Source organism: Onychomys torridus, chromosome 6 (assembly GCF_903995425.1).
Source record: "Onychomys torridus chromosome 6, mOncTor1.1, whole genome shotgun sequence".
NCBI classification, from domain to species: Eukaryota; Metazoa; Chordata; class Mammalia; order Rodentia; family Cricetidae; genus Onychomys; species Onychomys torridus.
In genome coordinates this window covers 71,610,192-71,628,883 of record NC_050448.1, presented here as the reverse complement: position 1 = coordinate 71,628,883, position 18,692 = coordinate 71,610,192, and the positions used below count along the sequence as shown (strand labels likewise).

Here is an 18,692-nt window from a genome sequence, read left to right as displayed (position 1 = left end):
GCTGCAAGCTATAGAACACAGTGTTGGCACACACCTTTAATCTCAGCACTAGAGAAGGTGAAGCAGGCAGATCTCTGAGTTCAAGGCCAGCCAAGGCTACATAGTAAGACTATATCTCAGAAAAGGAGGAGGAGGAAGGAAGAGAGAGAAGGAGGAAGGGAAGGGGAACCATTTGCAAGCAATATCAAACAGTAGTGTTACCAAACTTAGGCTCACAGCCTGCACCCTCAAGAAATTAGTTACAACAGCCAAATTGATAGTAAAATTCAGAAAATGGGGTTTTATTCAGTGTGTGCACATTGAGAAGAACAAAGATCCAGTGACCCTTAAAGTCCATCTTTGGGGTCCTGAAGTTTTAGTTTAAATAGAGGGCCCAGAGACTGGAGAGATGGTTCCAGGGTTAAACACAGTTGCTGTTCTTCTAGAATACCTGGGTTTGTTCCCAGAACCCACCTGGCATCGCACAACTAACTATAACTCCAGTTCCAGGGGTCTGCTGCTTTCTTCTGACCACAGTGGGTACCAGGCACACATGTGGTCTACAGGCAGAGAAACACACACACACACACACACACCCTCATACACATAAAATAAAAATAAATAAATCCTTAAAAAAACAATATAAATAGAGGGCCAAAGATGTGCATCTCTAAGCAGTCCCATCAAAGTGTGGTTCTGCCCACCATCGATGCATCCCTGTCTGGCCTTCGGTTATATCCTGTAAGGTGATCTGAGAAGTTATTAGAAGCCTGTGGAATCTTCTAGGAGATCGATTCCTCCCTCAGGCAGGGCTACTTCTTTTGGCTCCTTTGCTTCCATAGCCTGGTAGTCTCCTTGAGAGCCGGGGTCTCTTTAGAGCATCTTCACTTCTGACAGACCATCGCAGCAGCAGCTGGGAACACAGGAGAACAGCTGCTTGTGCACCCAGACCATAGAAGGTGCATTCGCTGTAGAAAAGGTCTCATGTGTGCTGAGGGTGATCGTCCTTTTGGTTAAGAAGTTCATTAGGTGAGTTCTTCATGCTGTAGACATATAAACAGTCAGGCAGAGACCAGCATCCTCTGGGGTGTGAGAATTCAGTCCCTACTGTCATGACGGACAGACAGCATGCTAGGGACACTAACGGAAATTCAGGGTTATGAGCAGAGTGAGGACCTTTCTCTATAGGTCTCAAAGGGGTTCTTTAGCATGAGTCTGAGGTCAGACTATAAGAGAAAGGTATTCCAGAGAAGGAAGGTGTAACTCCTGGGATGTGGGGGAAGTATGGAGGAGGGGCATGCTAGTGAAAATGTATCCATTATACAGGTGTGTGTGTGTGAGAGAGAGAGAGAGAGAGAGAGAGACAGACAGACAGACAGACAGACAACATGATGTCAGGAGGTGTGTTACTGACTCATGGACAGGCTCTTCCGTAGGGTAACTGTCTCTCTATAGCGGCAGGGACCCCAGAATCCACGTGAGAATAGAGGGTTGCAGATGGGCTGTAATCTGAGCAACACATCTGGAACTCCATTTGAGGACTGCAGTCAGCTCTCAGTGAGCTGCTCCTCGGTGGCTGTGGGATTCCAGGTGAGTGCCAACTGGTTAGCTATTAGTACAAATCTAAGGCCAGGCCAACTACGCTGTTTCACTGCTGTTATTATTGCTGTTTTGAGGCAGGGTCTCTAGCCCAGACTGGCCTTGAACTTCTGATCCTCCTCCAGTGCTGGGGTTTCAGATCTGTCCCACCTAATTTATGCGATGTCTGGATCAAACACAGGGCTTTGGGCGTGGTAGACAAACTCTCAACAGCGACGTGAAGTTCCCACCTTAAACTGTAGCCTATGCAAGGCTGACTGACAGAATTTCAGTGATTATGTAGTTTGGAATGTTACAGGTCTAGAGCCAATTTACAGCTTCTCGGGGCCTATCTTTGGCTCCCCAAACAGCCATTCTTTGCCCAGCTTCCTGTCAGACTGACATCTTAAAGCCTTTTGGAATGAATTAAGAGAACCCTAGCCTCCTCCAATCAGGGAGGCTAGGAATGCTGTGGGCTAGCTCCTAAGGACCCCAGCAGGCTTCTCCCTGCCTCCCTGCTGCTTCCACCAAAGTGCCTGATAAGTGCCCTGCTTCATGATTTTCTGTTTCTATACAAACTCCATGAAACAGTTCCCACACCAGAACATGGAACTTGGGGTGGGTTACCTAAATCCATATCCCCAGGCCATGGTCACTCGTATTTGGTTTCAGAAGACACTCTTATCCCATTTGTGGTGAGAGCTGTGTTCCTGCATTAACACAGAGCTGCAATTCCAGACCCTCGACTGCTGTAACAAGCCTGCCTGGTAATTTGGACATGCTCCACTTGAGAACCACTAACACAGACACTTCTGTGCATCATTACAGACTGGGATTAGCAGACAACTGTGGCTCTTCCTGTCTTTTGACTGTCATTTACTTATTTTAAGATAGGGTCTACGAGCCCAAGCTGACCTTGAACTCAAAAAAAATCTTCCTGCTTCTGCCTCCCAAATGCTGTGATCACAAACCTGTGGCAACACCCCCAGGTAGTCCTTCCAATTCAGAAGCTCCATAATTTTATAGAAAATAAAAATATGATTTATCGCCGGGCAGTGGTGGTGCACGCCTTTAATCCCAGCACTTGGGAGGCAGAGGCAGGTGGATCTCTGTGAGTTCGAGGCCAGCCTGGGCTATAGATCGTTCCAGGAAAGGCACAAAAAAAAAAAGAAGAAAGAAAGAAAAAGAAAAAAATATGATTTATCATCCACCCAGTTTGCTTCTTTTTATTTTTCCTCTTTTTTTTCCTTTCTTTTTCTTTTAAGCAGGCAGAACACTTACTGTTCTCTCGACAAAATCATATAACTGGACTCAAATACTTTACCCACTATCACAGGGACAGAGGATAAGAATATTGGGAGGCCAGAAACCAGGCTGTTTCAGCTGTTCACGTCCATGGCATCATCAACTGTAGTGAGAAACATGGAGAAGAGGTAAGAGGTTCTCCTTCCTAACGTGGGTTCTCATCAGCCACGCTCCTGGAATCTACTCACCACACCAAGGAAGGCCAGCACTGAGGGACTGACACTTCCTGTCTCATCTGAGGATGGCTTCAGTGAGGCAAATGTGGAACCACAAACACTAGAGCCTTTACTGTTCGGGGTTAATACCATCACAACCGCAGCAATAACGACAGCGAGCATGCTCTACATTAGCCCTGACAACATCTCCCCAGGCCACTCCTTCTGACACCCACCCAAGCTTCTGGATAGCCTGGCACTAGCTGGCAATCCTGGCAGTTGGCAATCTCGGCAGGGGATTCTGAACCACAGGGCTTCCTGCTGCGCCAGCTTCGGTGTGGAATAGGTCTGTCCCTTTCATCTACTCCAAATCAAAAGGTACTCACAGGAAAAGATGCAGCGCCTTTATCCCCGAGAGCATGCTCTGTCTTCACAACTTCTGGTCATTTCGATAACCAATGCCATCCTTAGCAATTAGCAAGTGAAAAATCTCCATCTCCTAAGGTAAAGGAACCTATTTCAAAGGGGTGGTTTTTTTCTCAGCCCTCTCAGAACCTTCGTGTATTCTAATAAGAGAGGAGTGGAGAGAAGGAGGTGATGGAGAGAAGGCGGAGGAAAAACTATAGGGGTGGAGGAAAGGCAGGAAGACCCCCTAGCTGCTAAAAACCCATTCTGTGGTTTTTCAAAGATCAAATAGGAGAGTGAGGAGAGTATGAGCCTTGGCGGAAGTGGGGAGACAGGTTTTTAGCAAGAGAAAAAACCAGTATAGGAATCAAGAGCAGTCAGCGTGAGCCCCCAGCTTGAGAGCGAGGAAGAACTTCTGTCCTGAGGTAAAAAGCCTGTTGGGGCCCTGGGCTCTGGGAGGAGACATGGCACATTTGACAGACCTGCTCACAGGAGGCCCCTGAGAAGCTTGCTTCTCGAAGGGAAGTAAGTGTTCTCTGCCCTCAGAAGCCTGAGAAAGAGACAGGCTACTTATGGCGGTGGGCTGGCGTGCCCACCCTTCTGAGGGCTTCAAGTCCTTGGCTGGTTCAGACGCCTTCAGGGGAAAGAGCCACGCCACAGTCACGGGAGGAAAGTCTCCGTGGGTGCTTCTGAGTTAAGCTTAACTCACACACGCTGTGCTGAATCCTCCAGGCTGCCCTCTTTGGTTCTGTGTTCATGAGAAGGCAGTGGATGAAGGACGCACATTTTTATAAATATGAAGGAGGTGAAGTGTTACCGCCAGAAAGTTACCAAAGGTTGTCAAGCCTTTGCTAAAGCCCTTGGGTCTGGGCTGAGTTGTGAGATGCCTCTGTGAGGCATCTCTGAGGGACATTCATGTCCTTGGTGGTGTGCGCTGGAGGTGACACACCAGGGCGGCCTCTAGCCGTGGTGTAGTTTGGGCAGAGTAAACCTCTAAATCCCTGGGTTTAAAAAATGGCATAATTTGAGCCGGGCGGTGGTGGCACACGCCTTTAATCCCAGCACTTGGGAGGCAGAGGCAGGTGGATCTCTGAGTTCAAGGCCAGCCTGGTCTACCGAGCAAGATCCAGGAAAGGCTCAAAGCTACACAGAGAAACCCTGTCTCAAAAACCAAAATAAATAAATATCATAATTTGCCCTAAGTTCAGTTCCAGCTACATCCTTCAGTGTGAAGAACCCTCTGCCTGTGAATCAGAGCTGGTTGCTAACCTAGGGTGTGTGACCCTCCACAAGGTCAGATCACAAATGGGATTGTGAGTCTGGGGAGAAAACACATCTTGGATTTTGTCAGCCTCTACTAGAGAGTTGGTATTTGCTTCCATTAAAAATGCAGGCAAGGAGCCAGGCATGAGGGCCTGTGCCTTTAATCCCAGCACTCAGGAGGCAGAGGCAGGTGGACCTCTGTGAGTTCGAGGGCAGCCTGGTCTACAGAGTGAATTCTAGACAGGAAAACCCTGTCTCAAAACAAAACAAAATAAAGCAAACAAACAAAATGCAGGCAAGGCTCCACAGTGGGATCTGCTGATAGCAGGAAGCACAGGTGTCCTCAAGTCTTTGGGCAGCTGTTACATTTCACTGAACTAGATGAGGGCTGGAGTGACTGGCCAGTGGCTGAGAGTGCTGGCTGATCCTGCAGAGGACCTGGCTCACTCACATGGAGGGCCACGACCCTCTCTAACTCCAGTTCCAGGGGATCCAGTGCCCTCTTCTGGCCTCCACAGGCACCAGGCACACAAATGGTTCCCAGGCATGCATGTAGGCCCAACAACTCTACACATAAGATAACATATTTACAATTTCAAAAGAGAAGTTATGACAGTTATCAGATGGACACGAGGTCTGAAGGTCGTGTTACTCTGTTATGTATTCCGAGAACTGTTCGACAACTGTCTTTATAGAATTTGTTTCCTTAGTTATCCTATACATTTTGTTTTATTAATCCTAGGCTGATTTTTTAATTTTATATGTTATGAATGTTTTCACTACACACATGCAAATACACACACGCAAATACACACCTGCCACACACACATATGCACCGCATGTGAGCCTGGTGCCCGCAGAGGCCAGAGGAGGGTGTTGGGTGCCCTCAGACTGGAGTTACAGACAGTGGTGCCACTCTGTGGGTGCTGGAACCCAGTCTTGTCTTCTGCGAGAGTAGTGAGCCACTTCTCCAACCCTTCTTATTAATTTTTTACAAGAGCAATTTATGTGTGTTTGTGTTTTTGCCATGAGTATCGGGGTCATATGAAACTGGAATTAGAGACTGGTGTGAGCTGCTTTGTGGGTGCTGGGAATTGAACTCGGGTCCTCAACAAGATCAGTCAGTGCTCTTAACCCCTGAGCTGTCTCTCTAGCCCCACAAAGAGCATTTTAACTAATTTATTCCTTCACACATAACTGAACATAATTTACTATTGTAAAATAAATTAGAAGGTAGCAAAAGTACATTGTGACAGTATATAAAACTGTACAGGTGCTGGGCGGTGGTGGCACACACCTTTAATCCCAGCACTCGGGAGGCAGAGCCAGGCAGATCTCTGTGAGTTCCAGGCCAGCCTGGTCTACAAAACGAGGTCCAGGACAGGTTCCAAAGCTACAGAGAAACCCTGTCTCAAAAAAACCAAAACCAAACCAACAAACAAACAAAACAAAACAACAACAACAACAAAACTGTACAGGTTTGCAAATACACTCTACAGGGTTGCGAGCTCTCTAGTGCTTCCACATAGTCTCAGAAAAAGAAACAAAATACCCACAATTAAAGGAAAAGTAGAGGAAACACGCAGATTTTACTCCGCTGGGGGGAAAAACCATCACTGAAGAGTCCTGGCTACATCCCTGTGAGCTCAAGCCTCATGTGTGTGCTTCACCAGGTCTTCAAAAGGCTCTTTGGTTTCCTTTAAACTACAATTTTTACTGTATTTAGTGTGTGTAGGTGCATGTGTGTATATATGCAGGCTGTGCGTGTGAAGGTCAGAGGACAACTTGCAAGAGTCTGTTACCTCCTTCTACCGTGTCTCAGCCAAACTCAAGTCCTTAGGCAAGCGCCTTTACCAGCTGAGCCATCTCGCCCCACGAAGTTCCCTTTGAGCTGAGGTTAGGAAGCTGTGTTCCAGCTCAATGAACTGCGTTAGAAGAGCGGGCAAGTGCACCACGGCTTCCCCGGGACTCTGGTTTCTCATACTTTAGAGATGAGGGCGTTTACCGCTGTCCTCCATCTCTTAACCAAGGGTTTCTGAGAGTCCCGAAGTCCCTGAGGTCAGAGCAGTTCAAAGACTCAAAGGCGAGGACGCTAACCCTATCCTGCACCCTCCAGAGCTCACCGCCATCCACGAGGGAGGGAGGCAGCACCTGCGGCGGGGACGTAACGGACCCAGAAAGTTCTGCCCTCCCACACCCCACTTCTCTTGATGTACGAGAGCCATTTGCAGCTTCGAGTAGTCCGAGTCACTGGGCCCACCGGACCCATCTTGCACTCTCCTCTTCTCCATTCCTAGTTAAGGTTGTCATCCCCACCTCCGACCTCGCCCGCACCACGGCGACGGTCACTCCCGAGGCTGGGAAGCAGCGCCCTCTAGCGGCGAGAGCTCTAGCCAGCCGTGCCTGCCCATAACACATCAGGTGCTCCAGGCATCCAGGTCACTTCTGCCAAGGGTGTCCTTACTCCAGTGCCCCCACCACACCCCCACCCCCGCCTGCCTCTAGCCGGGCTGAGGAGCCCAAACAGACTTACACACTCCGGTCCAGCTAGACGTCATCACCTCGAAGCCACTCGGGTGGAGTGACCCGCTAGGCTTCTTGCAGGCGGCCAGCCTGCCTGCGGGTCTGGAGTTGGGAGAGGCCCCTCCCGGAGATCCAGGACCTTCTGGCATCTTACAGCCAGCAAGCGCACAGAATGGTTACAAGCCAAATATCCCAGCTGGCTCTCCACCTTCCTCCCACTGCATTCTTCAGGTACCAGTACCTAAAGTCAGCAAAACGGCCAAGGCCTTACTCCACTGCAGTCCTGCAACCTTCCCAGAGCCCCAGGCCTGGATTTCTCCTTGTCTAAACTTTTGTAAGCTGCATCCCTAATATTCTTGTCACAGCCCTTTATGCTTCACCGGGAGTGGAGAGAGATGTCTGTAAGGGGAGGCACCAGGGAGATTGACTCGTGATTCTAGACATGGAAAAGTCCAAGTGTATGGCGCTAGCATCTGCTGAGGACCTGCTTGCTACATTATAGCATGGTGGAGAGCCTCCATTTTAAAAATAATTACACTATGCATCACTAATGATGATGGTACATTGGGATACATCACTAGATGATTTCCTGCTGTACAATCATCGAGTGTATGCATACAAACCAAGATTCCAAGTCTGCATACCTTGGCCATATGGTACAACCTTGTGCTCTTGGGCCACACACCCGCACAGCATGTTACTATCCTGAACACTGTAAGCAACAGTGATTCAACAGTAAGTATTGATACAACAAGGCACAGTGTGCAGTAAAAATAGAGTCCCAGTTTTACACTGATCACCTGGAAATGTATGTAACACTTGCCATGGCTGGAATCTCTTCAGATGATGAGTGGTGAGTGATGGAAGGCCTGGGGCATGTCTGAGCACTGCCATACACTGCACAACCATTGTACATCTAAATAGATCATGCCACTCTCAAGAGATCATGCCCCATATGCTGGGTTGGATCCCCAGCACCTCAGAAATAAACTTATTTCAATCGGAAAGTGACCTTAGCTCACTCTAACATTTTTACTTTACAGCCTTAATTTTTAAATTTAGCCTAAATCCCAGTTTCGTTGGCCCATGCCTGTAATCACAGCTGGGTAGGCTGAGGCAAAAGGCTTGAGTTTGAGGCCAGCCTGGAAAAAAAAAAAAAAACTAAAAAGACATTGTACACATTGTATAGCTGTATGAGAACTGTGTGTGTACATATACACATTTAGTCTTACTCTGTAAGCTTTTCCTATTTTCTAACATTTCTGTTAAAAGTTAACACATTCAATAAAAAATAACACATTAACCTAGGTCTGCAAAGGTCAAGGTCATCAGTATTACTGTCTTACATCTCCACATACTGTCCCACTGGAAGGCCTTCAAGACCATGATCCCCTGAGACACCACCACCTTTTTTTGGCATCCCTCATGAAGGACCTGCCCAAAGCTCCTTGTGTGGCACTCTTCAGAAAGACATACATGGTGGCTTGCTTGGCTTCTCTGCTGATGGCAGGTGATGAGCAGATAACACACTATTAGGGACCTCAGTGTGGGGTCCCAGTTCTCAACGCTTGCTGAGGTCTGCAAAGCCTGTGCACCCTTAGCTGTGGGCTTTCTTGGAGTTCTTCTGTTCTTTCCTTTTCCTCCACCCTCTCTTCCTGGGTTCTCTCTTCTCTTGCCCCTCCAGTCACTCACCTCTGTCCCCATTTCATTATAATCTCTTAGGACCACTGGTGCGCCAGTCCCCGACTGAAATGTTGGTGGACAGCACACGCCAGTTTAAAAATGTCCTATGTGAATCAAACTTACCAAATCAGCTTCCTGTTGATTTTTTTCTTTTCAATTTGAGTACTTTTAAAAATATGGATTAATTTTGCTGAACCAGGATTAGATTATTTAAATATATAAGGATAAAATAATAAAAATATTAGAAGAAAATAATCTCAACCCAAGGGAAACTTTATTAAGACAATATTGGAAACCCAAACAATTTTTTTTAATTAAAAGTTTATTGTAAACAATTTGCAAATAAGAAATCACACATCAAAATTAGCCAGACTCAAAGTCTATGCATTTAGTAAATGTCTACGGAGCTGAGACAAGCATTCTGAAGCTGTGGAGTGTCATCAATTTTACACTTTCACTATCCAAAATATTGTTTATAGTTATCCATCACCAAAATATCCATGACATTCTGAAACTATAGTTGAAACTTGAACAAAATTAGTTTTATATCTTTCATGACACAAGTGCCCTTTACCTGAATTCAGTTCTTCTTCATTCCCTTATATTTACCCCTTTCTTGTTCTCCTTTTTATGTATTATATATTTGCCCACAAGTACATTGTTTACATATATGTGTATGGATGTATATAACAGGGGCTATTTGCCAGATGAGCCCAGGAAAAATATGCAACATATCTCAGCCCAGCCCCGCCTCATCCCAATTCCTCTCTCCAGTTAGATCTCACTTGATCTTTTTATATCACTTCTAAACACTCTGTACCTTCAAGCTCTCTTCATCTCCATCACACTTTGAGCCTAAAGCAGGGAGACAGTCTTAGAGGTCTAGAAGGCTTCATCTAATGTGTCTCTGTGCTTTCAGGAGTGTGCGACCACGAACCGGCAAAGCCAACGTTTACGTGGGATTTCTGGGGTTGTTGACAACATGCAAATTCTGATGTCACCTGCCCGAAGCTGTTGTGCCCTGGCCATCCTGCTGGCAACTGTGGACTTCCAATGTGGTGGTGAGGATAGGTCCCAGGACAGAGACAGCCATTAGGAGAATCTGGGGCTCAGGGGAAGGATGTTCCCTGTGCATGTTTTCTTGTAGGGAAAAGTCTCAACACAAGCGCTTATTTCTCTGTGAAGATTCCCTGATTCTTTCAGGCATGCACAGGAACCCATAAGCTCCCTCAATTATAGTAAGTGCAGAATTTGGTAGTAATTTTTTATTTTGTGGAGATAGATTAGATAGGTAGGTAGGTGGATGGATGGATGGATGGATGGATGGGTGGGTAGGTAGGTAGATGGGTAGGTAGGTAGGTAGGTAGGTAGGTAGGTAGGTAGGTAGGGATATTTAAATACACTCAGTGTATCAGGGAAGCAGCACTTCCCTGCCTGCTTCATCCACCCTGATGGTCAGTGGTGCCAGGAAAAGCTGCATTCTGTGGAAGAAGAGATCTGTGCCCGCCTGGTGCCTTCAGACCATGGGGCCTTTAAACTTTGAAACAGTGGAAGGGAAGACCGACTTCCTTAGAACCCTTTAAGAATATGTAGCCATACACTCTGACGTGTGCCTGTCACGGTGTAAGGAGAGTGAGTGCTTGGAGACATCCCGCTAGGGCCACAGAGGCAGTGCCCCCTCACAACCACCTGCTTTTGGTCCTGGGGCACAGGGGTTTGAGCTTCCACAGGCGCTGACTTGGAGCATCCTCATTCATGTCTGATCCTTCCTCTAAAACCTGTGCTGAGTCTGACATGAAAGGGAAATAGAACATCCAACTTATGAACAATGTACAATGTAATCAGGATATGAGATTTCTGATAACGTAGGACCATCCGTTCAATCTATCTTTGGAAACCTGCACAACACTTACAAACACTGGAGTACAAAGGCATGTAGACATACTTTTTTAAAGCAGCTGAAGGGCTGGAGAGATGGCTCGTAGTTAAGAGCGCTTGCTGCTCTTGCAGAGGACCCGGTTCAATTCCCACCACCCACATTATGATTCACAACCATCCAGAACTCCAGTTCCAGGGGTCCACCACCCTCTCCTATCCTCCTTAGACACATGGTACATATAGATACATGCAGGCAAAACACTCATACACATAAAATGAACACATTTTTATTAAAAAAAATTTAATGCAGCTTAAGTAATTTCCTAAGATCATATTTTAAAAACAAAACAAAACAAACAAACAAAAAACCTGTGCTGGGAAGACAGCTTAACTGGTAAAGTGCTGGCCAAAGAGACACAAACGCCAGGGATGGTGGGTGCACTGTAATCCGAGCACCGGGGAGGTAGAGACAGGAGGATCCTTTGGACTTGCTGACCGGCCAATCTAGACAGAGACCCTGTCTCTAAGCAGGTAAAATGTTCTTGAGATGCCACTGAGGCTGTCCTTTGGCCTACACACACACACACACTCTCTCTCTCTCTCTCTCTCTCTCTCTCTCTCTCTCTCTCTCTCACGCATGAAAACAATCTTTCCCTTTGAGGTAGGTCTTCGTCCTTTGAAGAGAGGAGATGGTTAGGAGGGCAAAGCAATAGCTAAAGCTTCATCCATGGGCGGGTTTCCACACAGCCTTGCAGCAGCCCCATCACCACGCCAGAAACCCTCCGGACCACACTGTGACCGAAGGCAACAGGCGTAGGGCACACCAGCTCCATGTGGCAGTTCCGACAGTGGCCATGCTTAGTCAGTTTCCCCAGGGGAGCCGTGGCTCCAGCAGCATCCATGCAGTGGCTTCTGCTCAGACGCCGAAAACAGTACAGTAACATGTAGCAACCCATGGGGGGTCCCCCGCACACACGGCCCCTTGACCTTTGGTGTCAGTGAACCAGTGAGGCCCCTGTATTCTACCACCACAACGATGCCCTGAGAGAACTGCTTGGTGGCCGTCATGCTCCTGTGCTCAGCCTTGCTCTTCCTGGGGCTCCTTTGGACAAGGCAGGAAGCCATGTTTGGGGCTGTTACATTCCTCCACCTTTCCTTTTCGGGGGCCTGTTTGTCCTTGAGGGCTTGCCTGGCCACAGCTATACTGGTAGAATCATACCACGAGAGTAAGAGTTTTTGAGGCTTTATTGCTTCTGAGCTTCGGCTTAAAAACATGCCTGAGACCCTCTCCTGGGACACTGATCTCCTGTCTTACCTTTCCTGGAGCTTCATCTTATGCTCACTCCATTTCATTTCTCTCCTTACTGCCTGCAGGTTTCAACTAAGGCCTTCCTGGGCATTTGACTTTATGATGTACAACTGATTTCTCTCCCCAAAGGAGAAAAACATTTCAGAACAACTGTTTGCATTCCTACAAGAATGGATTTTTGCCCTGCCATCACATTCTCCCCATTGGTATAGGGCCTCCCCTGCCCCGACTCATCCTCTCTGCCACCTCCAGATGCAGGAACATCACTGTCTCTGCCTCCACCACTACAAGTGGGGTTTGCACATCTTGCTTCTAGCCATGGCTGCCCTGTTACTGCCTGGAATCTGGAGTGCAGTATTTTGCTAATCCTTTAAAAAAATTATTTTATTTTATCTATTATTACTATTATTATCATTATTATTAGTTGATTTTTTTTTTGAGACAGGATTTCTCTGTGTTGCCCTGGCTGTCCTGGAACTTACTCTGTAGACCTTGAATTCACAGAAATCCACCTACCTCTGCCTCTGCTGGAACTAAGGGTGTGCACCCCCACCGCCTGGCTTGTATTTTGCTGATCTTTACATGGGGCTGCACACTTGAGAGCAGAACTCTGGTGGTTTGAACGAGATGTCCTGAGTAAGTCCTGGCACTGGAATATTTGGTTCCCATTAGTGGCTATTTGGGAAGGATTAGGCTGTGTGGCCCTGTTGGAGAAGATGTGTCCTGGGGCGGGCTTGAGATTCCAAACCCTCTTACCATTCTGTGTGCTCTCTCTCCTGCTTATGGTCTGAGATGTGAGCTCTCAGCTGTTCCTGACACCAGGCCTTCACTCTGCCATCACAGACCCACCGCCCTGACAAATTCAACAGTTTCTTTTATAAGTTGCCTCGGTCATGGTGTTTTGTCACAGTAATAGAGAACTAAGACAGGCCTCCAGCATCATGGAGTAGAAGTTTACATGTATGTATCTGGTCCCTAAGTCTCACCTCCCAGGAGAATTAGAGGAGGCAGGCAATGTGCTTATTGTCACAGGGACACCTAGAAGTTGTGTGTCCTATCCGCCACTGTCAATGTCAGACTGTACTCTACTGACAGGGACCAGCTAGGTGGGACTTAAGGAACTCTCCCTGGCTTCTCATGGGTAACTTCTGCATTTCTGCTCCAGGATGCATCCATGTCACCAGCTCAGCATCCCAGAGAGGAGGGCAACTGGACTTCACCTGTACATTGTGGCACAAGAAGGATGAAGCTGAGGGGCTAATGCTCTTCTGGTGCAAAGACAGGTCTTGGGACTGCTCCCCCGAGACCAGCTTAGAGCAGCTAAGGGTTAAAAGGGATCCTGGGACAGATGGCATCACGCAACAGTCATCTCAGTTGGTCTTCACCATAGGACAAGCCACACCATCAGACAGTGGGACCTACCAGTGCCGTGCCAGAAGCCAGAGGCCAGAAGTCCACATCCATGGTCATTTTTTCTCTGTTCTAGTCACAGGTGAGTTCCTAATAATCAAAGGCCATTAGAGGAGCAGCGAGCAGGCTGACAGTGGGAGTTTCCAGCAGCAATGTGAAGTCCTAGACAGCAATCCCTTGAGTTCCTTCCTATTACCCAGTCCTCTCCCAGCACCCCACCAGCTGATGCACCTTACGTTCAACCTTCCTTCAAAGTATATTTACAAAAGCAATCTCATCTTTGTCTTTACTAGTCAGCATCTTCCTAGAATGGCCCTTTCATTCTCATTAGAAGACTGAGTCATCAGGAGGTGAAGGGTAAAAATACAGGTCTAGCCAGGCAGTGGTGGTGCACGCCTGTAATCCCAGCACTCGGGAGGCAGAGGCAGGCGGATCTCGTGAGTTCGAGGCCAGCCTAGTATACATCGTGAGATCCAGGAAAGGCACAAAGCTACACAGAGAAACTCTGTCTCGAAAAACCAAACCAAAACAACAACAAAAAAAAAATTAAAAAAAAAAATACAAGTCTATAACCCAGGCCTTTTGATGCCTACTCTGGAGTTCTCCCAGAAAAGAGGCTATATTTCCTCAAATACATAGAGATGGTTTTAAAATAAAATGGGTGATTGCCCTAAGAAGCATTCAGCTCTAAGAAATGAATCTATCCAAGCTACTGGATGAAAACAGAAAAATAAAGCAAAAAGTGTGGATAGCCCCCTAGCTCAGTTTTCTAGAATCAGAAGTCCGAAAGTTGAGAGAACCCCAAATGGTCATTCTGGGTCTTACGCTTGCCAAGGGAGCAAGGCTTCTGATCTCTGCCCATGTTCTTCGTGGTGTGCTCACCTCCTCTGCTCCCTTACCACCCCAGTAAACCTACATGTGATGATTCTAGCCAAGCTTTATTAAGAGCCCATCTGAGATGGAGTCTTCAGAATTCTGTGAAAAATGTTATCTTCTACCTGGAATTCTATATCCAGCCAAACTACCAATTTATGTGAGGGGAGAGACACTGTTGGACATAAAAAGCTTGCTGTTGGGCTGGAGAGATGGCTCAGAGGTTAAGAGCACTGACTGCTCTTGCAGAGGTCCTGAGTTCAATTCCCAGCAACCACATGGTGGCTCACAACTATCTGTAATGAGATCTGGTGCCCTCTTCTGGCTTACCGGTATACATGCAAGCAGAACACTGTATACATAATAACTAAATAAAAAAAAAAAAGCTTGCTGCCTGTGTGAACTTTTCTCCATGCTGGACCTTGAACCCAGGACCAAGAACATGCTAAGCCAGTACTTTGCCACTGAACCACATGCCAGCCTCATACAATCTGTGTAAAGAATCCATCAGCCCAGCATGGTGGCATACCTGTAACATTCAGGAAACCAAGACTGATCGTAAATTTGGGGCCTGGGCTACACAGCTAGCCCATGTCAGTAGACAAACATTATCTTAGCTCTCCACCCATGTAAAGAAAAATCTGAGAGGCCGGCCTTTTAATAAACATTCCTATTCTCTCTCTCTCTCTCTCTCTTTCCCCCGAGACAGGGTTTCTCTGTGTAGCTTTGTGCCTTTCCTGGAATTCACTTGGTAACCCAGGCTGGCCTCCAACTCAGAGATCCGCCTGCCTCTGCCTCCGAGTGCTGGGATTAAAGGCGTGCGCCACCACCGCCTGGCTCATTCCTAGTCTCTTCTGTGGTCACTAATCATTCCACTGTCCCACTCCACTCCAGTCTGATCTGTATTTTCTTCTTTTCTTGCTTGCTGCTACCTGCCTATATGGCCTGTCACTTAGCCCCTCTAACTCTTCTTTCTTCCACTGAAATCCTCTCCACTGGCTTCTGCGAGTGTTCTGACTTGTTTCTCATTTATTTGGCCTCTATTCCCTCCTCCCAATCAATCCTAAGTCCTCACCTACTCTACCTTTTCCACCCTCCTCCCATCAATCAAACCTAAGTCCTCACCTACTCTACCTTTTCTACCCTCTCCAAGTTTGCATCGGCTGACTTAAGCCTGCATTTTGCAAGTGACCCACAAGTCACCTTCTCCAGCTCTACCTCCTCTCCAGTGTTCTAACCAAACACCCCCACTAACAGCTGGGCCACTTCCTGGCAGCGCTCCCATCTCCTCAAACTCGTCTTCCTGAAACTAGCATCTGTCCATGACTCTCAGTCAAAACCCTGGTTCCTCGTTTTCTTCACCCATCTAGTAAGTTACTACAAGTTTTCCCTATATTTATTATTTTCTTTTCAAATGTTTTCCAAGTCTTTCTCACAGCATAGTTAAAACATTCCTTTCAACTTTAACAAGCAAGGTCCTTGAGATTGCCAACATTTTTTCTTTCACATTTGCTACAGGATCTACTGTTCAATAAATGGGCCACCAACTAAGTATTATCCCAATCCACTCTAGACTGCCAGCAGATTGATCTAGATGGCTAGCTTGTATGTTCTATGCCATCACTCAAAGAATTAAAGGCTTCTCAATGTCTACAATGTCTAAATCATGTTAGCTTAGTATGAGGCTCTAGCCCATCAGCTCTCAACCTGTGGGTCACAACCCCTTTGGGGGTCACATATCAGTTATCCTGCATATCAGAAATTTAATTGCAATTCGTAACAGTAGCAAAATTACAGTTATGAGGTAGCAACAAAATACTTTTACGTTTGGGGGTCCCCACAACATGGGGAACTGTATTAAAGGGTCTCAGCATTAGGAAGGCTGAGAACCACTGCCCTAGGCAATTTCCTTGTATTTATTTGGCCACTCCGCTCCAGTTAAGCTGCAGGAGTGGCTATTCCCCTGCCCCTCTTCATTCATTTAATGAACACTCACTGCATCCTGAGCATGGCGCCAAGTGCTGGACAGCAGAATGGGGTGCAACAGTCCTTGCCCTTTATACATAGTTTCCTAACGCACCCTAAGTGTTTCTACCTGAGATGACAGGGAAGGCTATTCAAGCATTCAGCACATGGAGAAATAGGTTCCTTTTGGAAGATCAGAGCAGACAGGCAACAGGTGGCATTAATAAACAATGCCTACCATGTACTGAGTGCTTAGCACGTGCCAGGCCTTGTGCTGGTATTAACCTCCACAAACTTTCAGAAGGTGTTATTATTGTTGTCCTCTGACAACTCATCCTCAGTGCTCACTCAGAGGCAACGACAGAAGCTCCAGCTCTATTCCGGGCACTCAAGATTGTAACTTTATTACTTGATCCATTACAGAAGACTGTTTATAATGAATGAAATCCAGGGAAACCCCAGACCAAGGTAAGTTGTTCTGCCTGTCTGTCAAAACTCTAGAGCTCCTCCAAGGTCTACGTGCATTTCTGTATCTGCTGAAGGCTAGATTCTGTATTCATCTTCTAAGCCTTTCATCACAGCCCACAGACGTCCACACTGTTTATTCAGGAAGTAAACTGTGCTGCCAGGCACTCCTTGGCATCCTGTGGGAAATGTCACAAGAGGAAGCTCTGACTTAGACATCCTCTCCTGATCCAGGATTCTCTTTTGAACTGGAACAGGGAACCACACCGAGATAAGTCAGAGACAGAAGCAGCGCCCTGGCTTCAGCCGTACTGACAGTGCTCTCACTTCAGGCTTCCTGCAAGCAAAGGCCTGGGGGGTGATGGTCACCAGCCTGGCAGCCCTTCAAGGTACGTCCAGAGATTTCAGCGCTCCAAACTATGAGTCTGTATCCTTGCAAGTTTAAATATTTCCTAGGAGGGAAAGTACAGGAAGGAAGCTCAGAAGAAGGGAAAGATGTTCCCCAAGCCCTGGCTATCTACAGAAAAGTACAAACCAATATGTGGGTGAAAGTGGTTTGAAGGTACTAACGTCTCCTAATTCGGCATCTACATGGAGACAGATGAATGGGATGTTCCTCGGGGTAAGAGGTCAGTCCTCTTAGGAGAGGCTATAGGAGACAAACACAGCTGCCTCCAGGCACTCAGTGAACACAGCACTCCAGTTCAAGCGACAGGTCTCTATTATACAAAGCTGAACAAGGCAGGAGACAGGGTCGGGCTGAGGTGGAGTTTGAGCACAGCTGTTCCACGAAGCTGAGGACCATACTGAGTATTAAAGACTGGGACATTTAACAATTTGTTACTAGGCTTTTGCATAACGAATAACTGATGCAAGTCTCTGTCCTTGGCAGTCAAAGGCCAGCTTCCACACAGGGGATGTGAGGATGGAGCAGTCTGTTTACACATGCTGAATACAAGTTTCCCTGTGGGTTAAACTGTATTCTTGTTAATAATGTTGTTTCTTCAGGCACAGAGCAAACTCAACCCAGCCTTGCACTGTCACCACTACCTGACTCTAGACTCATCCTGGAACGCAGGCCTCAGCCCTACTTCTCTTTTCCAGTTGAAAACAAGACTTTAAGTTCAATTAGAATTTAAAGTTCTAATTGCTCAAGGCACACAAAAGAAAAAAAACAACAACCCCAAAGCTAAATCATATACTACCTATGTTATGAGCTGTGGGAAGGAGATTGAGACATGGTCTCCTCACGCAGCCCAGACGGGCCTCCAACCCACAGTCCCACCCCAGGCACCTGACCACTGGGATTACAGGTGTGAGCAGCCATGTCTAGCTTTCTTTCTCTTCGCCTTCCTCCAGCCCAAGGCTTACACTTAGCAGAATTATGGAAGAGGCCGTGTTCAGCAGAAAGATGCACACATTTCTGTCGGCCTTCGCAATATCATAGACTGTGGGGGTCCATCCCACCCCTACTCCTCCCCAGGATACTCTTGAGTAGGAGCAGCAGGAAATATTAGAAGGATAGAGGGAAGAGAAACAGAAAATACAGAACAACCCCAGAAGGGCCTAGATCCTAATCCATCAGGCCCTGACTGTCTCTGCCAAAGAGTTTTTAAAGGAATGCCAAAGCCGGGCGGTGGTGGTGCACGCCTTTAATCCCAGCACTCGGGAGGCAGAGCCAGGCGGATGTCTGTGAGTTCTAGGCCAGCCTGGTCTACAGAGTGAGTTCCAGGAAAGGCGCAAAGCTTTTCAAAGAGAAACCCTGTCTTGGAAAAAAAAAGAGGGGGAGGGGAATGCCAAGGGGTGGAGCTAACGACCTCCCCCAGCACAGCCAAATGCAGACCATCCCAGACACCTGGTCCTCAGGCCCGTGGTCCAATCATCCTCTTTATGCAGACCTG

General features: G+C 47.2%; 1 protein-coding gene across 1 annotated transcript; it reads left to right on the top strand.

Annotated features, from left to right (window-relative positions):
- Positions 1 to 639: 639 nt before the first annotated feature.
- Positions 640 to 18,285, top strand: Cd160 (CD160 molecule). Its single transcript, XM_036191359.1, has 8 exons — positions 640 to 720; positions 857 to 1,008; positions 6,716 to 6,849; positions 6,983 to 7,065; positions 9,811 to 9,952; positions 13,244 to 13,570; positions 17,049 to 17,180; positions 18,275 to 18,285. The coding sequence occupies exons 1-8, from the start codon at positions 640 to 642 to the stop codon at positions 18,283 to 18,285; spliced, it is 1,062 nt and encodes a 353-aa protein (XP_036047252.1).
- Positions 18,286 to 18,692: the final 407 nt, after the last annotated feature.